Source organism: Sinohyriopsis cumingii, chromosome 13 (assembly GCF_028554795.1).
Source record: "Sinohyriopsis cumingii isolate HCF-2022 chromosome 13, ASM2855479v2, whole genome shotgun sequence".
Classification (NCBI taxonomy): Eukaryota; Metazoa; Mollusca; class Bivalvia; order Unionida; family Unionidae; genus Sinohyriopsis; species Sinohyriopsis cumingii.
Genome location: NC_142973.1, coordinates 52,721,597 through 52,740,291, shown reverse-complemented (window position 1 = coordinate 52,740,291; position 18,695 = coordinate 52,721,597). Strand labels below are relative to the sequence as shown.

The 18,695-nt window shown below is 34.3% G+C and overlaps 1 protein-coding gene across 1 annotated transcript in view; it reads left to right on the top strand.

Annotated features, from left to right (window-relative positions):
• Positions 1 to 18,695, top strand: part of LOC149785560 (uncharacterized) — a 189,200-nt gene that overhangs the window by 2,478 nt on the left and 168,027 nt on the right. Inside the window, exons 3-7 of the mRNA XM_089979356.1 lie at positions 773 to 932; positions 5,981 to 6,207; positions 10,349 to 10,511; positions 15,912 to 16,137; positions 18,371 to 18,587. Of these exons, the coding sequence (XP_089835482.1) occupies positions 773 to 932; positions 5,981 to 6,207; positions 10,349 to 10,511; positions 15,912 to 16,137; positions 18,371 to 18,587 (993 nt within the window). The remainder of the gene's footprint in view (positions 1 to 772; positions 933 to 5,980; positions 6,208 to 10,348; positions 10,512 to 15,911; positions 16,138 to 18,370; positions 18,588 to 18,695) is intronic.

The window sequence follows — 18,695 nt, the reverse complement described above, 5'->3', positions numbered from 1 at the left end:
AGTGGCAGAAATATCATTAACACATGTATCTAAACAGTCATTTGTTTTCACTCAGATGTCAGACTGAGAAGCTGATTGTCATAGGATTGAGCTATCCATACAGAATAAATTTAGTCTGATCAATGAGTATGAATCTGTGCCAAAACTTACATTGAAAAAAAATTGGGATGGGAACATCTACTGTTTCAGATATTCAAAAGAAAATGGAATTCTAAAACAATGAATGTGAAAACAACAGCTATGCAAACAAGTGTTACAACAATGCCTATATATTGGACAAACTGAATGATTTTGCATGGCAATGGTTTAGCCAAGTTGGGACTAAAAGCATTCTAAAAACTAAAAATCTCAAGCCCTATAATATATACTGGTATTCTCTCTCTCTTTCTCTCATTACATATGTGCTTAGAAAGGACTTATCTTTCACATCTACGAAACATCTCAGTGCACCCCAAATCTGTCAAAATATCAAAAAAGAAAATTTGGAGTTGTTCCCAAAGGTTTTTTGGTTTTAAGGGGTTTCACTGTGTGGGATATATATATATATATATTTATATATATATATATATATATATATATATATATATATATATATATATATATATATATATACACACACACACACACACAATCTGTGGTGTATGATGTGCATGTATTTATTGATAGAGTGACCAAGATATGTTAATTTTAAGGTGATAAGAATCAACTTATCCTTACATCAAATGGTGTATTTAAAGAACAACAAAGAATAGATGATTTGTTCATATTTTAGGCTGAAAGCAGACAACAGAATCTTGTGAGTTATGATTCTACAAATCCTAAGGAGGAATTGGGCTACAGAAGCACTGTGAGGGCACTTGGAGATAGAAATCCAGCAACAATGGAGTTCATAAAGGCATCCAATATCCACAGTAGACTGACTGTTCAAAGTGGTAAATATTCATGGCCTTGCATTACAATTACACAAGAGCCTAGCATCAATCTTTTACCAACTCTTGTTGAACCTGAAAAAGTTGTAATGGGTAGATATAATTCTAGATGTATTTAGGTTCAGAAAACTTGCACTCATTGTTTCACATATATTGGTACCTCAGTGTAATGCATTTCAGTATAGCACAATCCCTTATATAATATGGGAATATTGTATTTTCTTTTTTCTTTTGACGGTAAAAATTAATTAAATTTTATTTTTCCAAAAACATACTAAATATATTTTATGCAGTGTTGATAATAGAAGCAAATAAATGAAAAATATATACCCATGTGCAACTTAAACCACATATGGACAGACAGAACCAGGGTACCAATCACCATTTGTATTGTTTGGTGCCTAAATGTATATACAGTAAAAACTTATGAGCAACCTCTGCTATGTGCAACCACCTGTCATTTCTGACCACAATAGTAATGCACAGATTGATTTTATTATATAAACGCACTGTTGTGAACAACAACATGCTGAACACAACCAGGAACCACGATGTCTTGGCAATATATGCATTTTGACACTGCTATGAACAACTGCATTGCAAAACCGGGGATAAACTTCATCAACCTTTCTTTAATCCAATGACCGCTTATACGTTAAATAAAAAGAAAAAGAAAGAAAAAAGAGAGAGGCTGGCTACTGGTATCTGAAATTTTGTGGGTACACTTAGTGTTTCATATTTTCTGTTGTAAACCAGACTAAAGTACCTGTAGAGTATTCCCGTACTTAGCCTGGTTCCCGGCCTTATTATAATGGGACCATCATATGTACAAGTAGGACCCAGTATCCAGCTCTACAAACGACCATATTGTGAGAACAGAGACAGGCACCACTGACGTTTATTTAACCATTTGTAATAACAATTGCTTGAAATTGAATAGTAAAGATTGTTCTGATCGAAAACACACATGAAAAGGAAAAAAAAAAAAAGGATTCTGGCTACTGGTTTGTATATAGTGACATGGTGAGTCTGTAAACCAAGCTAATGCACATGTTGCAAATTTGCCATTGTAGTGCCAAAATTATGGTGGTGGTCATGAATATTGTTTGACTTCAGAGTTAATCCATATTGCCTGGGGGTAAATATTGCCTGGGGGTAAATAAATTAAGACTCTTTATCCATTAAACCAGCAAGTGAAAATTGTTTCAGCGATTTGATTAATTGTGTTAAAGGCTTTGATGTTTTGTTGGGTTTTTTCCCCTCAATGTTACAGTGATTACATCCCAGTCACTAAGCTGTCAACTTTTTGAGTTGGTGTGACCAGGTTGCACACTTTATTTATTGAGTTAAAATCCCTATATGTCTTTTTTGAATTAAGCCTTTGACCTTTGACTCTGAGTAAATGATTTTGTTTCTGGATGAGATAACTATTTCTTTTTATTTCAGTAATTGTTAGATATGCAATGCACATGCAATGATTTTTCATATTTTCCCACATACTAATCAAAACCGTCTTTACAGTCAATATTACAATAGAGCAGTCATAATGTTAACACCTGGTACCTTAATAACAATGGAAGAACCTCCAACTAAAACAAGACCAATTTTAATGCTGGAGAAGATAATTATTGTAACTGAAAGAAGTGAAAAAGAACAGACCATTTGCAAAATAGTGGTTTAAATGTCGGTAATAAAATTTAGGGTATTATAAAGAAAAAGGAGTAAATCAGAAACAGTTTCTTATGCTAATACTGTATATGTACATGTGATCTTCACGTGTAGATGTGATTTCATGTTTAATGATAGAAGTATATCTTTATTGCTGTATAATTTTGTTTTCAAATGAATGCATACAATATTTTAGCAACAACTATTAATACAGAATAGAATATATATGTACAGTGATTGTGGTTATTTTTCTTTAAATTGTTCTGAAACTGGACTTGGAAACTGATCTTTTTGTACAAACCTGTTATGAGAGACCACCAGTCTTGAGAGCCCATTTTTTGCTGACAGATGGGGTTGTCTCTTATAACAGGTTTTACTGAAATTTGTTTAGCAAATGTTAAGTACATTTCAGAATTTTAAATTTATGCTTTATGCTAGCTTTTTATATTTCTTTAAATAAGTTAATATCTACCGAAACTAATTCCTAGTATTTGCCTGGTTGCAGGTTTTAATATTATCTGAATTGGAAGTGTTATGCAATTTTTGTTTAAAATAAAGGGTTGACTTCAATAGTTTTCTCTTTTAAAAAGGTAGCATGGCCTTCTGATGTTCATGGTTGAGATTTTTTCTCTGCAGGCAAATAAAGTCTTAAACAAATGGTACTAGTGTTTGCTATATCATTGACCATGATGCTATAAACTGTGAAATATGGTTTTCCCAATTTATGGTGGTATGTGGATGCTATTTCCAATTATATGCAAGCCATTCCTCCACTTCCTGAAAGTGGTAATAGTCTGCCTCTCATCTTATCAACTTTGCAAACCAAAGTTTAGAAATTTGGTTCTTTCAGAGTGATGTCTGAAAATTACAAAGCATAAGGAAAATATCTTAATGAATAAAATTCAAAAAATAGTGCATGAAAATGAGTCAATGATCCCATCTTTTGGATAAATGTAGTTTTGATACTCCAGCATAAGGCAACCTCACTTATAAGGCAGAATATCATAAATGGCTTTCCAGAACAGTGCTATATAGAGGAAATATCTTTTGTTTCTACATGTTTAATGTGGATATACAAATATCCTTGCTATAATTAACAAGTTTGCATCCACATGAATTGTCTGTTGTAGGGGCTGTTCCATTTTAACATACACCTCTCCCTCGATAACTCATGCACAATGGGGTCCACAAACATAGACCGTAATATAAGCAAGGCGCGAGTTACCAAGGGACCTCCAAAAATTGAAAAAAAATCACTTTGACATCGAGAAAACCATGGGGGGGGGCAGCATTAGGGAACTGTCCTGTTTAATGACTGAATCCTCATTTTACAATCACGTCGATAATAATTTTTAATAATGTACTTTTTCTAATGAAGTTGTTCCTTATTCTGTTTGAATAACTTTTTTCTCTTAAAATATCCAACATATGAATGATCATTCCAACTGGTTTGAACTACCATCACATGTACGTGAAAAATCTGTGTATTATGTCACTGCTTTTTGTTTTCTTGATGAGTCTGGTGCCCATAGTGGTATTTTATAGTATCTTGCCAAATCGGTGGTCCACAATTTGGGAACTAGACTAACTGTTGATACACCACCAAACAAGATTCCTTTTTTTTCAAAAACACGCGACATTTATTTCATGACACATCTACATCGAAACTCAATTTGTTATTTTTCAGTTAGTACAATGTTAATGTCGCGATTTCATTGGAAGTAATAATGAAATTTCTTATCATCCCTGAGGATATCTCTAAATGCCAGTTCAAGAATTCTCTGAAACTCTCTTGCCTACAATGGTCCATATCTGTGAAATCAAGCTCTTTATTTTACGAAGTATTCATTTTGCTTTGCTGCCTTGTTATCTTTGATTGAGTGTTCAATTGATCAAATGAAGTGAGTTCACCCAACATACGACCGAGGCCGGTAGATTTTAAGTTAATCCGATTTTTGTGCCTTTTAACTTATCTTTTATTCCACCTCCTTTTCTTTATTCAAAAAACATAATTAACGTGATAATATAAAGGAGGCCAGCTTTTGATTCAGTGCAACAATACAACAAATACTTCCGCAAGTCAGTTATCAAAACACGGTCAGCACTTAATTAGGTTCCCAGAGAAACGCTCGCAGACATAGCTGTTATGGTAGATTGACGCATTTTATGTTTAATTACAAGAGGACACATTGCACTTATGACGATTACACTTAAAAGGAACTAAAAGATGGAACTAGAACATAAATTTCAATGGATAAAAATGTTATTTAATTTGTATTTATTTATTAAAGTACTGCCTCTACTCATTGATCAAAATTTCCTTACATATCGTTAATTGCAGTATAATAGGAATGTCGTTTGGAAAGAAAATGTAACAAATTGTATGAGTTATTTTTAAATTTGATACTTCATCGTGTTGATTAAAATTTCCAGTTCCTATTTACCGTTTTCAACGATAAAACGAGCGATACATCAGAGTTTCCATTTCCAATTTTGATCACGATTTTCTTCAAGTTCAACACTTAGGATACATTTTTGGGGTATTTTCAGGTTTACAAAATGGGATCCATGCCTGACACCGTGTTATAAGCGGGTTCACGAGTTATCAGGACACGAGTTATCAAGGGAGTGGTGTACATGGCACACAGGGAAGGCAGTTTGTTTTAAATATATGCCAGGGTACTTTGATTGCACAGAGTTCATATTAAAATGATAAGAAAATTCTAAATTGCATCTATGAGTGAGTATCCAACTTTAAAAGTGCCTTCCCTGGGTCTCGTGTAATGTATGTTTTAATGGAACAGCCTTAATGATGTTTTCATTATATTCAGCTATTATCATTATGTACAAGTTACCCCAGAGTTTCTAGATGAGTGACCACTATGTCAAGAAATTAATAATGTTAGAGTGGGGAGTGCTGTATTATATACATGTAATTTATAATTTCTCATTTAAAATGTTTATTTTCATGTGAGCTGTAAACATTTTTGTAACAGATATTTTCCTCAAGGAACCAGAGCTTATAATTTTATCAGTACAGCAGAATCTGTCTTGAAAGACCACTCCTACAATAAAAATGGTCTCTCAAAACAGATGGTCTCTTATGACAGGACGTAACTATATACAGTGTAATCAATAAATCTGTGCAGGGAGAACCTTGTCTCTTAAGACATGTGGTCTTTCAGAACAGTGGTCTCTCAAGACAGATTTTACTGTATCATGTATGTATTCATCAATTAAGATCTCTTTTATGGATAACAGCTTCATCATACATGTACTTGTTAACAAATTACTTCATAAGCTGCTTTAGTGCAGAATATATTGTGTTTTAATTGTATCTTGTTCACCATCCTCACTGTGATTTATAACTTGTGTCTTTATAGCTGATGCAATCAGTAATATACTTGGAAAGGGGAATGACATCGTAGGAAGGGCCAACCAGCTATTTATTGTTGGGCAAGGATTGTCTGGAGCCGGAGTCAGACTTCTTGGAAATCAGCTAGCTAATATGACAATTGGAGATTTAGAATCAATGCTTGAAATGAATAAGATTGACCCACTAAAAGTAATACAACTTGGGAAAGATCTGAGAGACCTGGCCAAAGCTCTAGTAAGATCACTCTATTGTGTATTTGTTAACTTCTGTTTTTATTTTATTTTCATTTTTTCTTTTAAGTGGCACTAATCTGTAAAGTATAACAAAATATGGGGCTAAAACTGTTTTGCTCCATGATTAAAGAAGTGTTCTTTTTACAGTAAGTATTACAGGGTTCCCCCATGGTTCCAGGAAATCACGAAAAAGTCAGGGAAAGAACAGGTTTGTCCCTAAATTGAAAGTCTGTAAATAAAAACAGCAATTTTAGGCTGCCACTTGGTGACAGAAAAAAAAATGTGTAATAGTGTGTGTGTGTTAATTGGATTTTTAACATATCTTTAACAATTTTTCAGTCATATTGCTATGATGTCTGCAGTGTGACATTTTATAGTGATGTCTAGCACTGGGGCATCATGCCACAGACATGTAGCATGATGTCCCACCCAGTCACATTATTATGACGCCAGGCCAACCAGTCCTAACACTAACCTGTTAATCCTGAGCACCAAGCAAGGCAGCTGTTAGTACCATTTTTGAAAGTCTTTGATATGACTCAGCTGGGGATCAAACCCACAACCTCCTGCATCTGAGGCGGACGCTCTAACCACTAGGCCACCGGAGCAGTCTGTGTAATAGTAACCGAGTCCTAATTGAAATGATCATAAGCTAACATTATTGAGTTAATTTTTTTGCTTGCCCTAAACATGTTTGTCAGTCAATTCATGCATTCAGACAATGAAATTGGTCAAGTAGGCTGGTTACCCCTTAGTCTGCTCACCAGTCTAGCATCACACTTTACCAACACATTGTCAATGCTGTGTTATCTAAGTAAATCTTAAACTGTTTGATAGTTTGCACTGGAAACATGTTGTTAATGCATTATCATCAATAATAACCTTTGACAGCCCCAGCTCACCTTATGTTGAATTTTGCTATCATACCTTGCTAAATATGTAGGAATTCACCAACTGTTGGGTATTTTTCAGTGCATAATCTCATGTTATGGGTGGCCTTGATAATGACTGTATTAAATGTGCAGTCCATAGATTACATTGAAAGTATATGTTAGAGCACCAACCTGACATAAGCAGGGCTCAGGAAACTAGTCATCCTCTTGTCCTGACTACATAAAAATTGACTGTGTCAACAAAACCTTTACTACTTACTCATCCCTGGGATGTGGATTTGCACCTGAAAATTATGTGTGTGTTTTCTACCCTTAGTAAGCTCTGAAGCTCAACATTGCTTATTTGACTGCTCCGGTGTCCTAATGGTTAGAGCATCTGCCTCCAGTGCATCTGCAAACACTTACATAATTGCAATCACACTGACATTAAATAAAAACATGGATGCAGGTTTCTGTCTTCAATATCAGTTGGATGGCAAAATATAGGTTTAATTAGAAGCAGTCTTTTTGCTGCTTTCAGTAGTTTATTTGGGGATTTGAAGGTAATGCAAATGCCATTTGTGTTCATCTTTGCACTCATTAGAGACTGGATGGAACTGTTGCTTAAACATCCCAGCTGGATTCTCTGGGCAAATCCTGGTTAAATCTAAGTTGTTCTTGACAAACATACATAATGTTAGCATTGTCAAAAGTGATTCAGGCAGAATTTGACCAAGAGATATACTTGTCTTCATCACATTTGGGACTGACTATTTTACTGGGTAAGTGGAGAGGCAAAATATTTTCATATTTAATTGGGACTGTACAGGTAATACTGCAGTAATAACTGCCTCTGTTCAGTACAGGTGTCGACTCTTCATAAACACAAATCAGCATGAGCATATGCTTATTACTGTCTTTCAATCATTCCATTTCATGGCTAAATCATCCTGAAGTGCATGGATCAATTAATAATTGGTATTTTTACAAGGTTAACATCATGAATCTGAATGTTCTGTTCAGTGTATTGAATATTCTGGTTTTCTCAATGTGACATACAGATGGTGCTGATATTTTTATGGACGTCATACGCTGCTGAATGACTTACATTGATATGTTTCTTGACACGTGTGCAAAGAATTAATGCACTCTGTTGCTGCTGTGCTTTACAAAGTAACAACCAAGAGTTCTGAAAATCAATTTTGCCATGCTTTACTGATAGCTTATGGCTTCCTGAATCATGTGAAATGTGTTTAGACATTTTTCCTTTAAAACAATCCAAACTTGAACACTACTTTGATGACTGAGATTTGTTTGATATATGGAGTTAAATCCAACTTCAAAGAAACATTGCCACTGTTCACAAACTTGACAAACTTGATTCAAAATGCCAATAAGTTGACAGTTTTTGGGACATCCTGGCAACACTCATGTTAGAACTTATAAATCAAAGAATGAAATAACTAAGTTTTGCATGTTTCTTACATCCTTGATACCTTCTGTTTATTAATCATTAGGGAGGTACAAACAAATTAGTTGGTGTGAGATGACTTTCATATCTCAGACATCCCACTAATTCTTTAGGAACTTTGATGGCTATATTGTACAGGATCATTGATTTAGGACTTAACATCATTATTTTTACCGTGAAAGACTGATTAGAGTCACTAAATTTCTCAACTTCAGCTCATAGCTTATCTGTGGTCAACTGATCTAATTGTGTCCTGTAATCACTCATAGGCTTGCATGGCAATTTTCTGTATCTCATTTTTAGAGAGAGTGAAGGTAAAAAATGAAGGAAGAACAGGAGAGCAGATTCCAAAATCTGCACAATTAGTAGCATTTTGCTGATCCATGTTTTGCACATCAATACTTACATGATCAACTGTAGATTTATTACATTAGATATAGTTATTTTCAGGAATAGTATGAATGTTTGTGTATTCTGGGTAATTCCTGTCCTCATGATTGAGGACACATTTCTAGTCTTGTACAGTTTTAATGTAAACAAATTAATGCACACTGTCCAGGTCAGAAGAATACATATCAGGATATTACATGAAGTGCCATACAAGTTTGTTGCATGGGATGTCATATGGGGTTTATTGCATGGAAGTGCTATATGAGTTTATTGCATGGAAGTGCCATATGAGTTTATTGCATGGAAGTGCCATGAGAGTTTATTGCATGAAAGTGCCATATGAATTTATTGCATGGAAGTACCATCTGAGTTTTTTGCATAGTAGTGCCATATGAGTTTATTGCACTGAAGCGCCATATGCATGTATTGCATGGAAGTACCATATGAATTTATTGCATAGAAGTGGCATATGAATTTATTGCATAGAAGTGCCATATGAGTTTATTGCATGGAAGTGCCATTTGAGTTTATAGCATGTAAGTGCCATATAAGTTTATTGCATGGAAGAGCCATATGCATTTATTGCATGGACGTACCATATAAGTTTATTACATGGAAGTGCCATATGTGTGTATTGCATGGGAGTGCCATATGAGTTTATTGCATGGAAGTGCCATATGAGTTTATTGCATGGAATGCCAAAGGTGTTCATACAAAGCAAACCATTCATGACTTGTAAATAAACACAATTGATTCTATTCCCTTATGACATATCACTGTAATTTATATAGTCAAGCTTGATTTAGTTCAAAATTGAAAGATACACTATAACCCAAATTACTGGCATGTATTGCTCTTGTGCATAAATACTGGGGATATAAGAACATAGAACAAGCGGTATTAAGATATCAAACTTCAGCAACTTATCCTATCAATGGTAAATCAGTATCAAGAATGTTATAATACAAAATACTCCAGGTGGTGTATTCCACCAGAACATTCTGAAAACCTGTGAAATTTACAGTTTCATCAGATGGAGAACAAAGCCACTACACTTGTACATAAACATACATGCAGAATGCTATTGTAAAGGTTTAGTACTATCCTGCTGTAATTAAATAATCATTTCATGTTCAAAGAATGAATTATCTCATAAATAACAATTATGCTGCTATTATTGGGATTAGCTGAAGCTGTTTCCTTGTAGTTTTTGTCATGCCAGCAGATATCAGACATAGGTATCACTGTTGGATGGCAGTTGTGATGGCACCATTGCCATTGCTAAATATGTTAAGATTGCAATTTAAATCCTATGAGATGCAACAAAACGTGGCTTGCATGTGAGACATTACATTTTTCCATGGAATCCTTTTTATTTTCTCATACTATCATTTTATTTGATATTTCAGTTTTCTGAATTAATCAAAAAGATTTTCTCTGGAGAACTTCTCAATGCCTTCAAGTCGTTTGATGTGTCCTTCAGTGGATCCTTCCCCTTCCCCAGGCAAAACATCGAATTGTTTAGGGTGTATCAACCCTTCCTTCTTGGGGGGATCGTTCCGATGTATATAGGTGAGTTGCATCTTTGTTGATTCATTGTTCTCACATTATAATATGGTTCATGGAACCATGAATGTTTACGTAGTTTTAGCAAGGACACCATTTACTGAGGTGTTTACAGGTAAGGCTGTGTCACAAATGAGTATAATGTACACCAGTCTACAAAAATATGGTGTGTACAATTTTCATTTTATAATGAATTGCTATATGTAATAAAGTGGAGCTAGCTATGTAGGGACCAAAAATATATGCTTGTCTGTTATGGGCATGTGCATTTGTTTTAGAGATTCAATATATAAGTGAAATTAAAACTAGGGAGGCATAAGTATTGTTGTTTATGAACTGTATTTTGTATGAAGGTGTTCACTAAGGCAGGTTTCACTGTATATACAGTCCTACTGAGCAGTAACTACATATACAGTGTGACCCTGCTATAGCATGCTCCGTTATAACATGAATTCGGATATAACACGGTTGTTACGTGGCTCCCAAAATTTTATATACATGTATTTTTCTCATACACAAAATAAATACTTTCTTAAAAGTACAAAATAAATGTAAAATGCTTATTATCATTTTGGGAAAGATATTGCGCATGAATAAATACAAGACAATCATGGCATGGCTCCTGAAATTTTACATGTATTTTTCTTGCACACGAAAAAGTTTTTTTGTCTTAAAATTGCAAAAAATATTGTGTAAAAAGTTTATTCTGGGATCATGTAGGGCTTTGCCAATGTCGCAAACTACAATTTTATTTTCCTTATTGGCAGCAAAATATTGGCAACATTGTTGGTTCCTTGTATATTGATTTTGGAGTGGAGAAATTCAGAGGCCCTATGAAAGGAAGCCACAAACCTGATATAAAATGCACTGAAATGTATCTATTGTTACATAAATAATTTCTTTGTCCATATTGACAAACCATCTTAACAGTGCATTGTTATATCATAATCTGCTTATGTTGACATCGAGCATGACTACTGTATGTTGTGAGATATCGGCTTTTTTTTATGCTGATATTTTTGGTAATGGAGATCAATCGGACGAGGCATTATCTCGTAATCTATCATACGTCGAATTTCAGCCGCTTGCTAGTAATTAATGTATCTACATAGATATGTGGATGGTAAGTAAAATTCCTCTTCTTTTCACTCAGAATTAAATCCTTCAGAACACTAACATTTTCTGTAATAATCCCTGTCATCAGACCAGAACATCTTGTCTCTATCTTCCATTGACCCTTTGTTACGTTTATTACGCATGTTTGGAATGCAGCATCACTCCGTCACTCTGCTACCACAAATGTCATAAAAAAATAAAATCGTTGGTCTATTCAGTAGGCAGGGAGGAACAGTAACTTCAATAAACCAAACGATGGCCAATTCCTTTTTTAAAAATGTACCCAGATAAAATAATTTGCTGAAATTTCAAAGAAAACAGATTATCTTTGAAGCACTGACTGTTATGAAAAGGTACTAAGCAAATGGAAAAAATCTAGTCTCAATCATGCAATGCAGTTGTTTGATATTGCCACCACAATGCAAAACAGGCATTTTTTGGTTCTCCAAAGCTGTCCATTAGTGGTGACTTCAATCATGCATGCACCTTGCATCAAAGAAAACCAACTACACTCTTCAATAAAAACAAATAACTTTTCTTCAAAAGAAGTCAGTACCAAACTTAAATAAAAGCAATGGAATCTCATGAATTTTTTCATTTTCCAACATGATTGGAGCATGTTTACTGTGCCATGAAAGTTTTCTTTTTGCAGGGAAAAAGTTTATTCTTACAAACACTACCAGCATTGGCTTAAAATGCAGACTAACTTTTACTGACTTGGGACGTACTGAAAAGTAAATCATGTGCATTGTCATTCATTATGTGATTGTCCTATGTTTATCCACTGAATTCAGACCTATATGACCTGTGACAAAATTATTGAATATTTTAAATCTCTGTGTGTGCATATTTCTGATGGCATTACTTGTATTGTGGGTTTAATATATGTGATGAGATTCGCAGTTGAGTACACGGTCTTGATACTCTATTCATGTACACGTATATGTACCAATCTGTGGTTCTCTAAATAAAGTAAAATATTATATATGTCTTCTCTGTTTTCACTACAGGTGTATTTCTCATTTAATATGCATCACTTTAAGAAGGTAACTGTGCCAATGAAGCACATACTTTACTGCCCGCATTTATTACCTACCGCCCGCCCCGCACAAATTTGTTTGGGTTACATGCATCATTTTCTTCAGCTAACTGACCTGGTTGCTTATAACACAGTTTGGTCTATAGCACGGATGGGTTCTATGGCTCCCAACTACCACGTTATAGTTTGGTCGCACCGTATTAGTGATTGTTTTCAATTTTGAATGATATTTAAGGATTATTATTATCACTCCTGAATGTTAGCTTTAATTGCCAGGTCTCCACTGTTCATTGAAGTGTGCTTTAAAAATTAAATTTTTGGTTTTTCCTTCTTAGTTTTCTAAAATGTTAGACATTATAATTGAGAGGATAGAGACTTCGTATAAAAATTTAATATCTGAAAATTTTCATTAGGATGAAGGGTTTTGCATCATTAGAAATACTTTGTGATAAAAAGTTTATAATTATATGTCCTTAGATATTGTAAGTCTGTTTGTGTTTGTCGATCATTTGTTTTATCACAGAACCTGTGAATATGAAGTTTCATCGAGAGAACAATTCTGGATAAGAAAGAAAAAAAAAGGGCAGATTAATGAAATCCAAGGAGAAAATTCAGATATGAACTTTTTAAGTTTATTGCTGTATTTTTCCGAGTCAGTTTCAACGTGTGCTATTGATTCCATCTGAAACCTAAATCCACCTGCAAAAATTTGTACAGGTATTTTTCATATTATTCATATTTGCTGGAAATGTTTATAAAGTCTGATTTTTGACCAACAATAAAAATGCATAGTCAGGCATTGTTAGTTTCTAAAAAATAAAATTGTATTTAGGGTTGAAAAATACTTTAATTGCAGTATACCAGAGGTAAGTAAAGGTTATTGACCCTATGATTTACTTGAGATGAACAATTCACCAGGTTTTTATCACTGCCTGAACCCAGTTTGAGAGGAAACTGTTTAATTTCATGGCTAAGTAGTGATATCCTTAAAACAGTTGAAGTATTCTCTAAATGACAAAGGAAAAAATAAGTAAAATAAACCCAATATTGATTGAAACTTAAAAACTATAACTTTGTACTGCTACAGAGGACAATCATGGAGTAGTATGTTTGATTATAATGGCTAATCCTTCCACACCTGCAATTTAAATGGTTCTATTCCAGTCAGCATTAACATTATGATGACAAGTGTCACATATATACGATTTGAAGTTGCTGTCTGCATTTCCGACCAGAAAATAGAAACAATCAGGATGGGGGGAGGGAGCAGGGAAGATACTTGTATTTCACAATCACTAAATCTGCTCCTGATCATTCAGGTGGTAAAACTTGTTTCATAGCATTGGCTGATTTGATTGAACAGGCATGGTCGGTCTATTGTTTTCCTGTAAAAAGGTTGGCAAATTAACTGATTGATAATTTTTGATGAGTAATTTTATCAGATCACTGCTTTGTTTGGTGAGTATGCCAGATGACTGAGCAAATACCTGTTGTGTCCTGTTTTCCCATTGCTGTGTTTGTATGGAGACAAACACAAAAAAGACATAATGGCTTGATGGTTCAGTGTAATTAGATTAACAGTTATTAAAAAATTAAAACATTTAACAAATATCTTTGCAAGATACCCGATCTTCAATTAACTTAAAGGCCATCTATCTATGGTTTCTGAAGATTTGTGTTTATGCCGCCGTTGGTAGCGACCATAAACATATTTTTTTCCTGCAAATTGAAACTTTTATAGCACAACAAACGTGTTCCAGTCACTTTGGAAAATGCAACAATCTGTCAGATTCTATTGCTTTTATTTGAGTTTGGTGCTGACTTCATTTGATGAAAGGCTATTTGTTTTTATTGAAGGTTGAAGGTTGTAGTTGACTTTCTTTGATGAAAGGCGCACGTGTAATTGAAGTTATCACTATAGGACAGTTTTGGAGGACTAAACAGATGTATGTTTTTTATTGTGGTGACAACTTCAAATAATTGTAGAACATTGATTGAGACTGATGTTTTTTTATTTGTTTAGTATTTATACAGAGCTATCGCTGCTTCAAAGGTGATCAGGTTTCTTTGAAGCTTCAGCAAAACAATTTTTTGGGGGGGTACATTTTAAAAACAAAAGGAGTTAGCCGTCGTTTGGGCAATTGTAGCAGTTACTTTTCCTGCCTTCAGAACTTTGTCGATTGTAGCTTTTCCTGGTAGCATAGACAGACCAACAAGTAGATCTCCTTTTTCTTTTCTTTTTTTTGTTGACATTTTTGCTGGTGGAGTAATGCTGCCTTCCCCGTATGTATCAGAAATTGTTTACAATGAATACATAGGTGTTCTGTTCTGAACAGACTACTACAGAAAATATGAGTTTTGTGAAGGATTTAATTATATAAGTGAAAAGAAGAGGAATTTTACTTACCATCCACATACAGAGGTCAGTCAAAATAAATATATTAATTTCAAGCGAGTGGCCAATAATCTGACACTATTTTATCCAAAAGATCCATTATGAGATCGGGCCATGTCCTGTTAATCTCTGCTACCAGAAATGTTTTAAAAAAATGCAGAGATCTCACAGCACACAGTACTCAGGCCAGATATCAGAATATGCAGATTATGACATAACAATGCACTGTTTAGATTGTTTGTCAATATGAACAAAGAATTAGTTTATCTAACAATAGATAATAATTCCCAGTGCATTTTATATCTTGTTTGCAGCTTCCTTTCATGATGCCTCTGAATTTCTTTCACTCCAGACCCAAGGTTGTATATGCAAGTTTAAACTGTAAATAATGTTGGGAAAAAATTGCCAGATGGTGTATTTTGTCACCTGTAAAGAATATAAATCACAATTTGCGACATTGGTAAAAACCAGTGCAATCCCATACTAAACATTTTACATGTTATTTTTCGTACTTTTAAGAAGAAAAAACTTTTTTGGGAGTTGGACAAAAATACAAGTATGTGAAATTGCAGGAGCTACACCACAATCGTCTTATATTAGAATTGATACATGATCTCTTCCCCAAAAATGATAATAAACTTTGTACACGTTACTTTTTACGTTTAAGAAAGAAAAACAAAGTTTCGTGTATGAGAAAAGTACATGTGTGTGAAATTTCTGGAGCCACGTCACAACCGTGTTATATCCAAATTAGTGTTATAACGGAGCGTGTTATAGTGGGGTCACACTGTACACACACACACACACACACATATATATATATATATATATATATATACATATATATATTTTGCAGAATTTGGAGCAGGTGGATATTATGGTGTAGACTTCACATTGACTGCATATCTGATGAGCATGAAAGGAGAAGGAAAAGTTGTTCCCTACGGTGGTCTCAAAGTATGGGGAGAACTAGGTATTGGATTTCTCCTTTATGCCAAATTGAGGCTCACTGGCTATATCATGGATACTCGATTTCCAATCAAAGCAGATATAATTTTCAGCAAGTTTCCTCTTAATGTAGGGTAAGTGAAAATCTATTTCTTAACAATATTTCTAACACTTCAAAAGGTTCTAAATATCATTGGATTGCTATGACAAACAAGTAAAATAATGTAAACTATGAGATTTGTAACAAATACTGGCTTGTCAATTAACCCCATATATTAATATGAGTTGTCTTAAACCCCTTAAAAGTGGCAGACATTGGATTTTCCATAATTCATCCATGATGTTCATCTATTACACAAATTCTTGAGCAGGTTCTCTTGGAGAATTTTGAATCAAATGGGACTGAATTTGACACATACATGCCTTAAAATGGTCTTAAGACCTGATAAGCATCTGCAGAACTTGAACTAGTTTTTCAGTGTCACTAGGGTCGCATCTTGTGCATGGAAAGTAATTTCAGTTTTGAGAAAGATGGACTCAACCTGAGATCATTTCTCATGCAGATCTCTTAGGGGGTATCCAAGACCTAATTAGGATCTGGTTTGATTTATTGATTGATTGATTGATTGATTGATTGATCAATTAATTGTGACTTTATGGTGCACCAGCACTGTTAGTCTAAATAGTGCCATAATTAGGGCTATATGATAAATGATTTATGTATGAAAAGTCATTCATTATCCAAGAGTGATAAAAGGACAAAAACAAAACAATGAGATGGTGAGGATAATATATCAAGTACCTGATCAACGGTAAATGGTGTGATAAAAAAGGGTAACTAGACAATAAAGGAAATTCTGGGTGACTGACAGTACACATATTGGTTAAAAATACTCGAAGGAAATGAGTTACACACAAGCTATATTTTAGAATAAATGTTGACTTCTTTCAAGAAATTTAAAATAAAAGTCACATTTACTGTATCAGTTCCTTCAAGTACTGAATATTGTTATAATGATCACATGTAGGTTGGACATCTAAAGAGTTTATCAGAAAGTGCCCTGTGGTCAAGAGTTTGTTGTTTGAAGTGCATTTGGGTTGTTCTTCAGCCTTTAATATGTAGGAGTTTGTTATATAAGGGGGCCACTTGCCTAAGGAGAGTTTTACCACATGGAGCTTGTTATTGACAACACCATTTCATGATGCCTGCTACTTATTTTCTTGCCAGGTTTAAAATTAATGGATGGTATTTAAAAATCAGATGTTTGTAAAGATAAGATTATTTCATTTAATATGTCTGACATGACTGGGTAACCAACAGTATATCGTGAGTGGTAGACAGCTCAGTATGTTTAATGAGAATATTGGTCAAAAATGGGTTTTCCAACTTCCTGTTGTGGAGTGACTGAAGTAATGATAATAGATCAATAGAGTTAAAAGTATTTTTTGGTTTAGATATATTTTGGGCAAGGTCTATTGTCATTAGGATCTGGTAATCATTACTAGATATACAAGGTCACAGAGTCACATTCCATTCTTTGTCCACCAGTCCATCACACTAGCCAAGATAGCTCAGAAAGTATCCAATCAAACCAGACTTTATAAAAATATAAAAATGTATTGAGAAGGCCCCAAAACCTGATGAGCAACCAGAGACCATGAGCAAATTTCTTAGTCATAAAGTGACGTTTTGTGGCTAGAAAAAATGATCTTATACTTTATTTCTAATTACAGTATATTAATCTGTCTTGAAAGACCACCCCTTCTGCTGAGAAAGTATGATCTTTAATGACAGGTGGTCTCTTATAACAGGTCATAACACTATATAATGAACAAATCTGTGCATTAAGAATCTTATTTCTCAAAACAAATGGTCTTTCTTAGCATTGGTCTTTCAAGGCAGGTTTTACTATATATAATGTGTGTAAGTGTGTGATTTCGATTTTTAACATAGCTTTAAAAAAATTTCAGTCATATCGCTATGATGTCTGCAGTGTGACAGTTTATAGTGATGTCTAGCACTGAGGCATCATCCACAGACATGTAGCCGGATGTCCCACCCAGTCACATTATCCTGATACCAGAACTACCAGTCCTAACATATTAACCTCTTAATGCTGAGCGCCAAGCGAGGCAGCTGTTCGTACCATTTTTGTAAGTCATTGATATGACTTGGCCGGGGATCGAACCCACAACCTCCTATATCTGAGGCAGACTCTCTAACCACTAGGCCACCGGATCAGTTGCTATATATAATAAATGTTTCAATGACTGTACACTGATCAACTAATTCTGCTGTATATTTTCAGGTGTACTTATTGTCTGTTGAAAGAATTTTATTTATGAAATGAAATTCATACTTTTCAGAATGACAATGGATTTAGAGCTCAAACCATTTACAATAGAACTACATGGGATGGTCACCCTGGAAGTAAAGCTTTTCATCATAAATTTAAAATTAATTCTGTTTGATCATCTGATCTGGAAATACTCAGTTCCAACCATACGTAAGAGAATAATTGATGTTGGTCGTCCTGAAGAGGACAAAAGTCCACCAGAATTTGGAAATGTTCTTGATTCACCGGTATACTACCTTTGCCCCTTGCCCTGCTCTAACTCTTTCTATCTTTCTGTCTGAATTGTAAGACCATCTTGTAAGTTAGGACTTTCTGGATGAAGTTGGAAAGTAGAT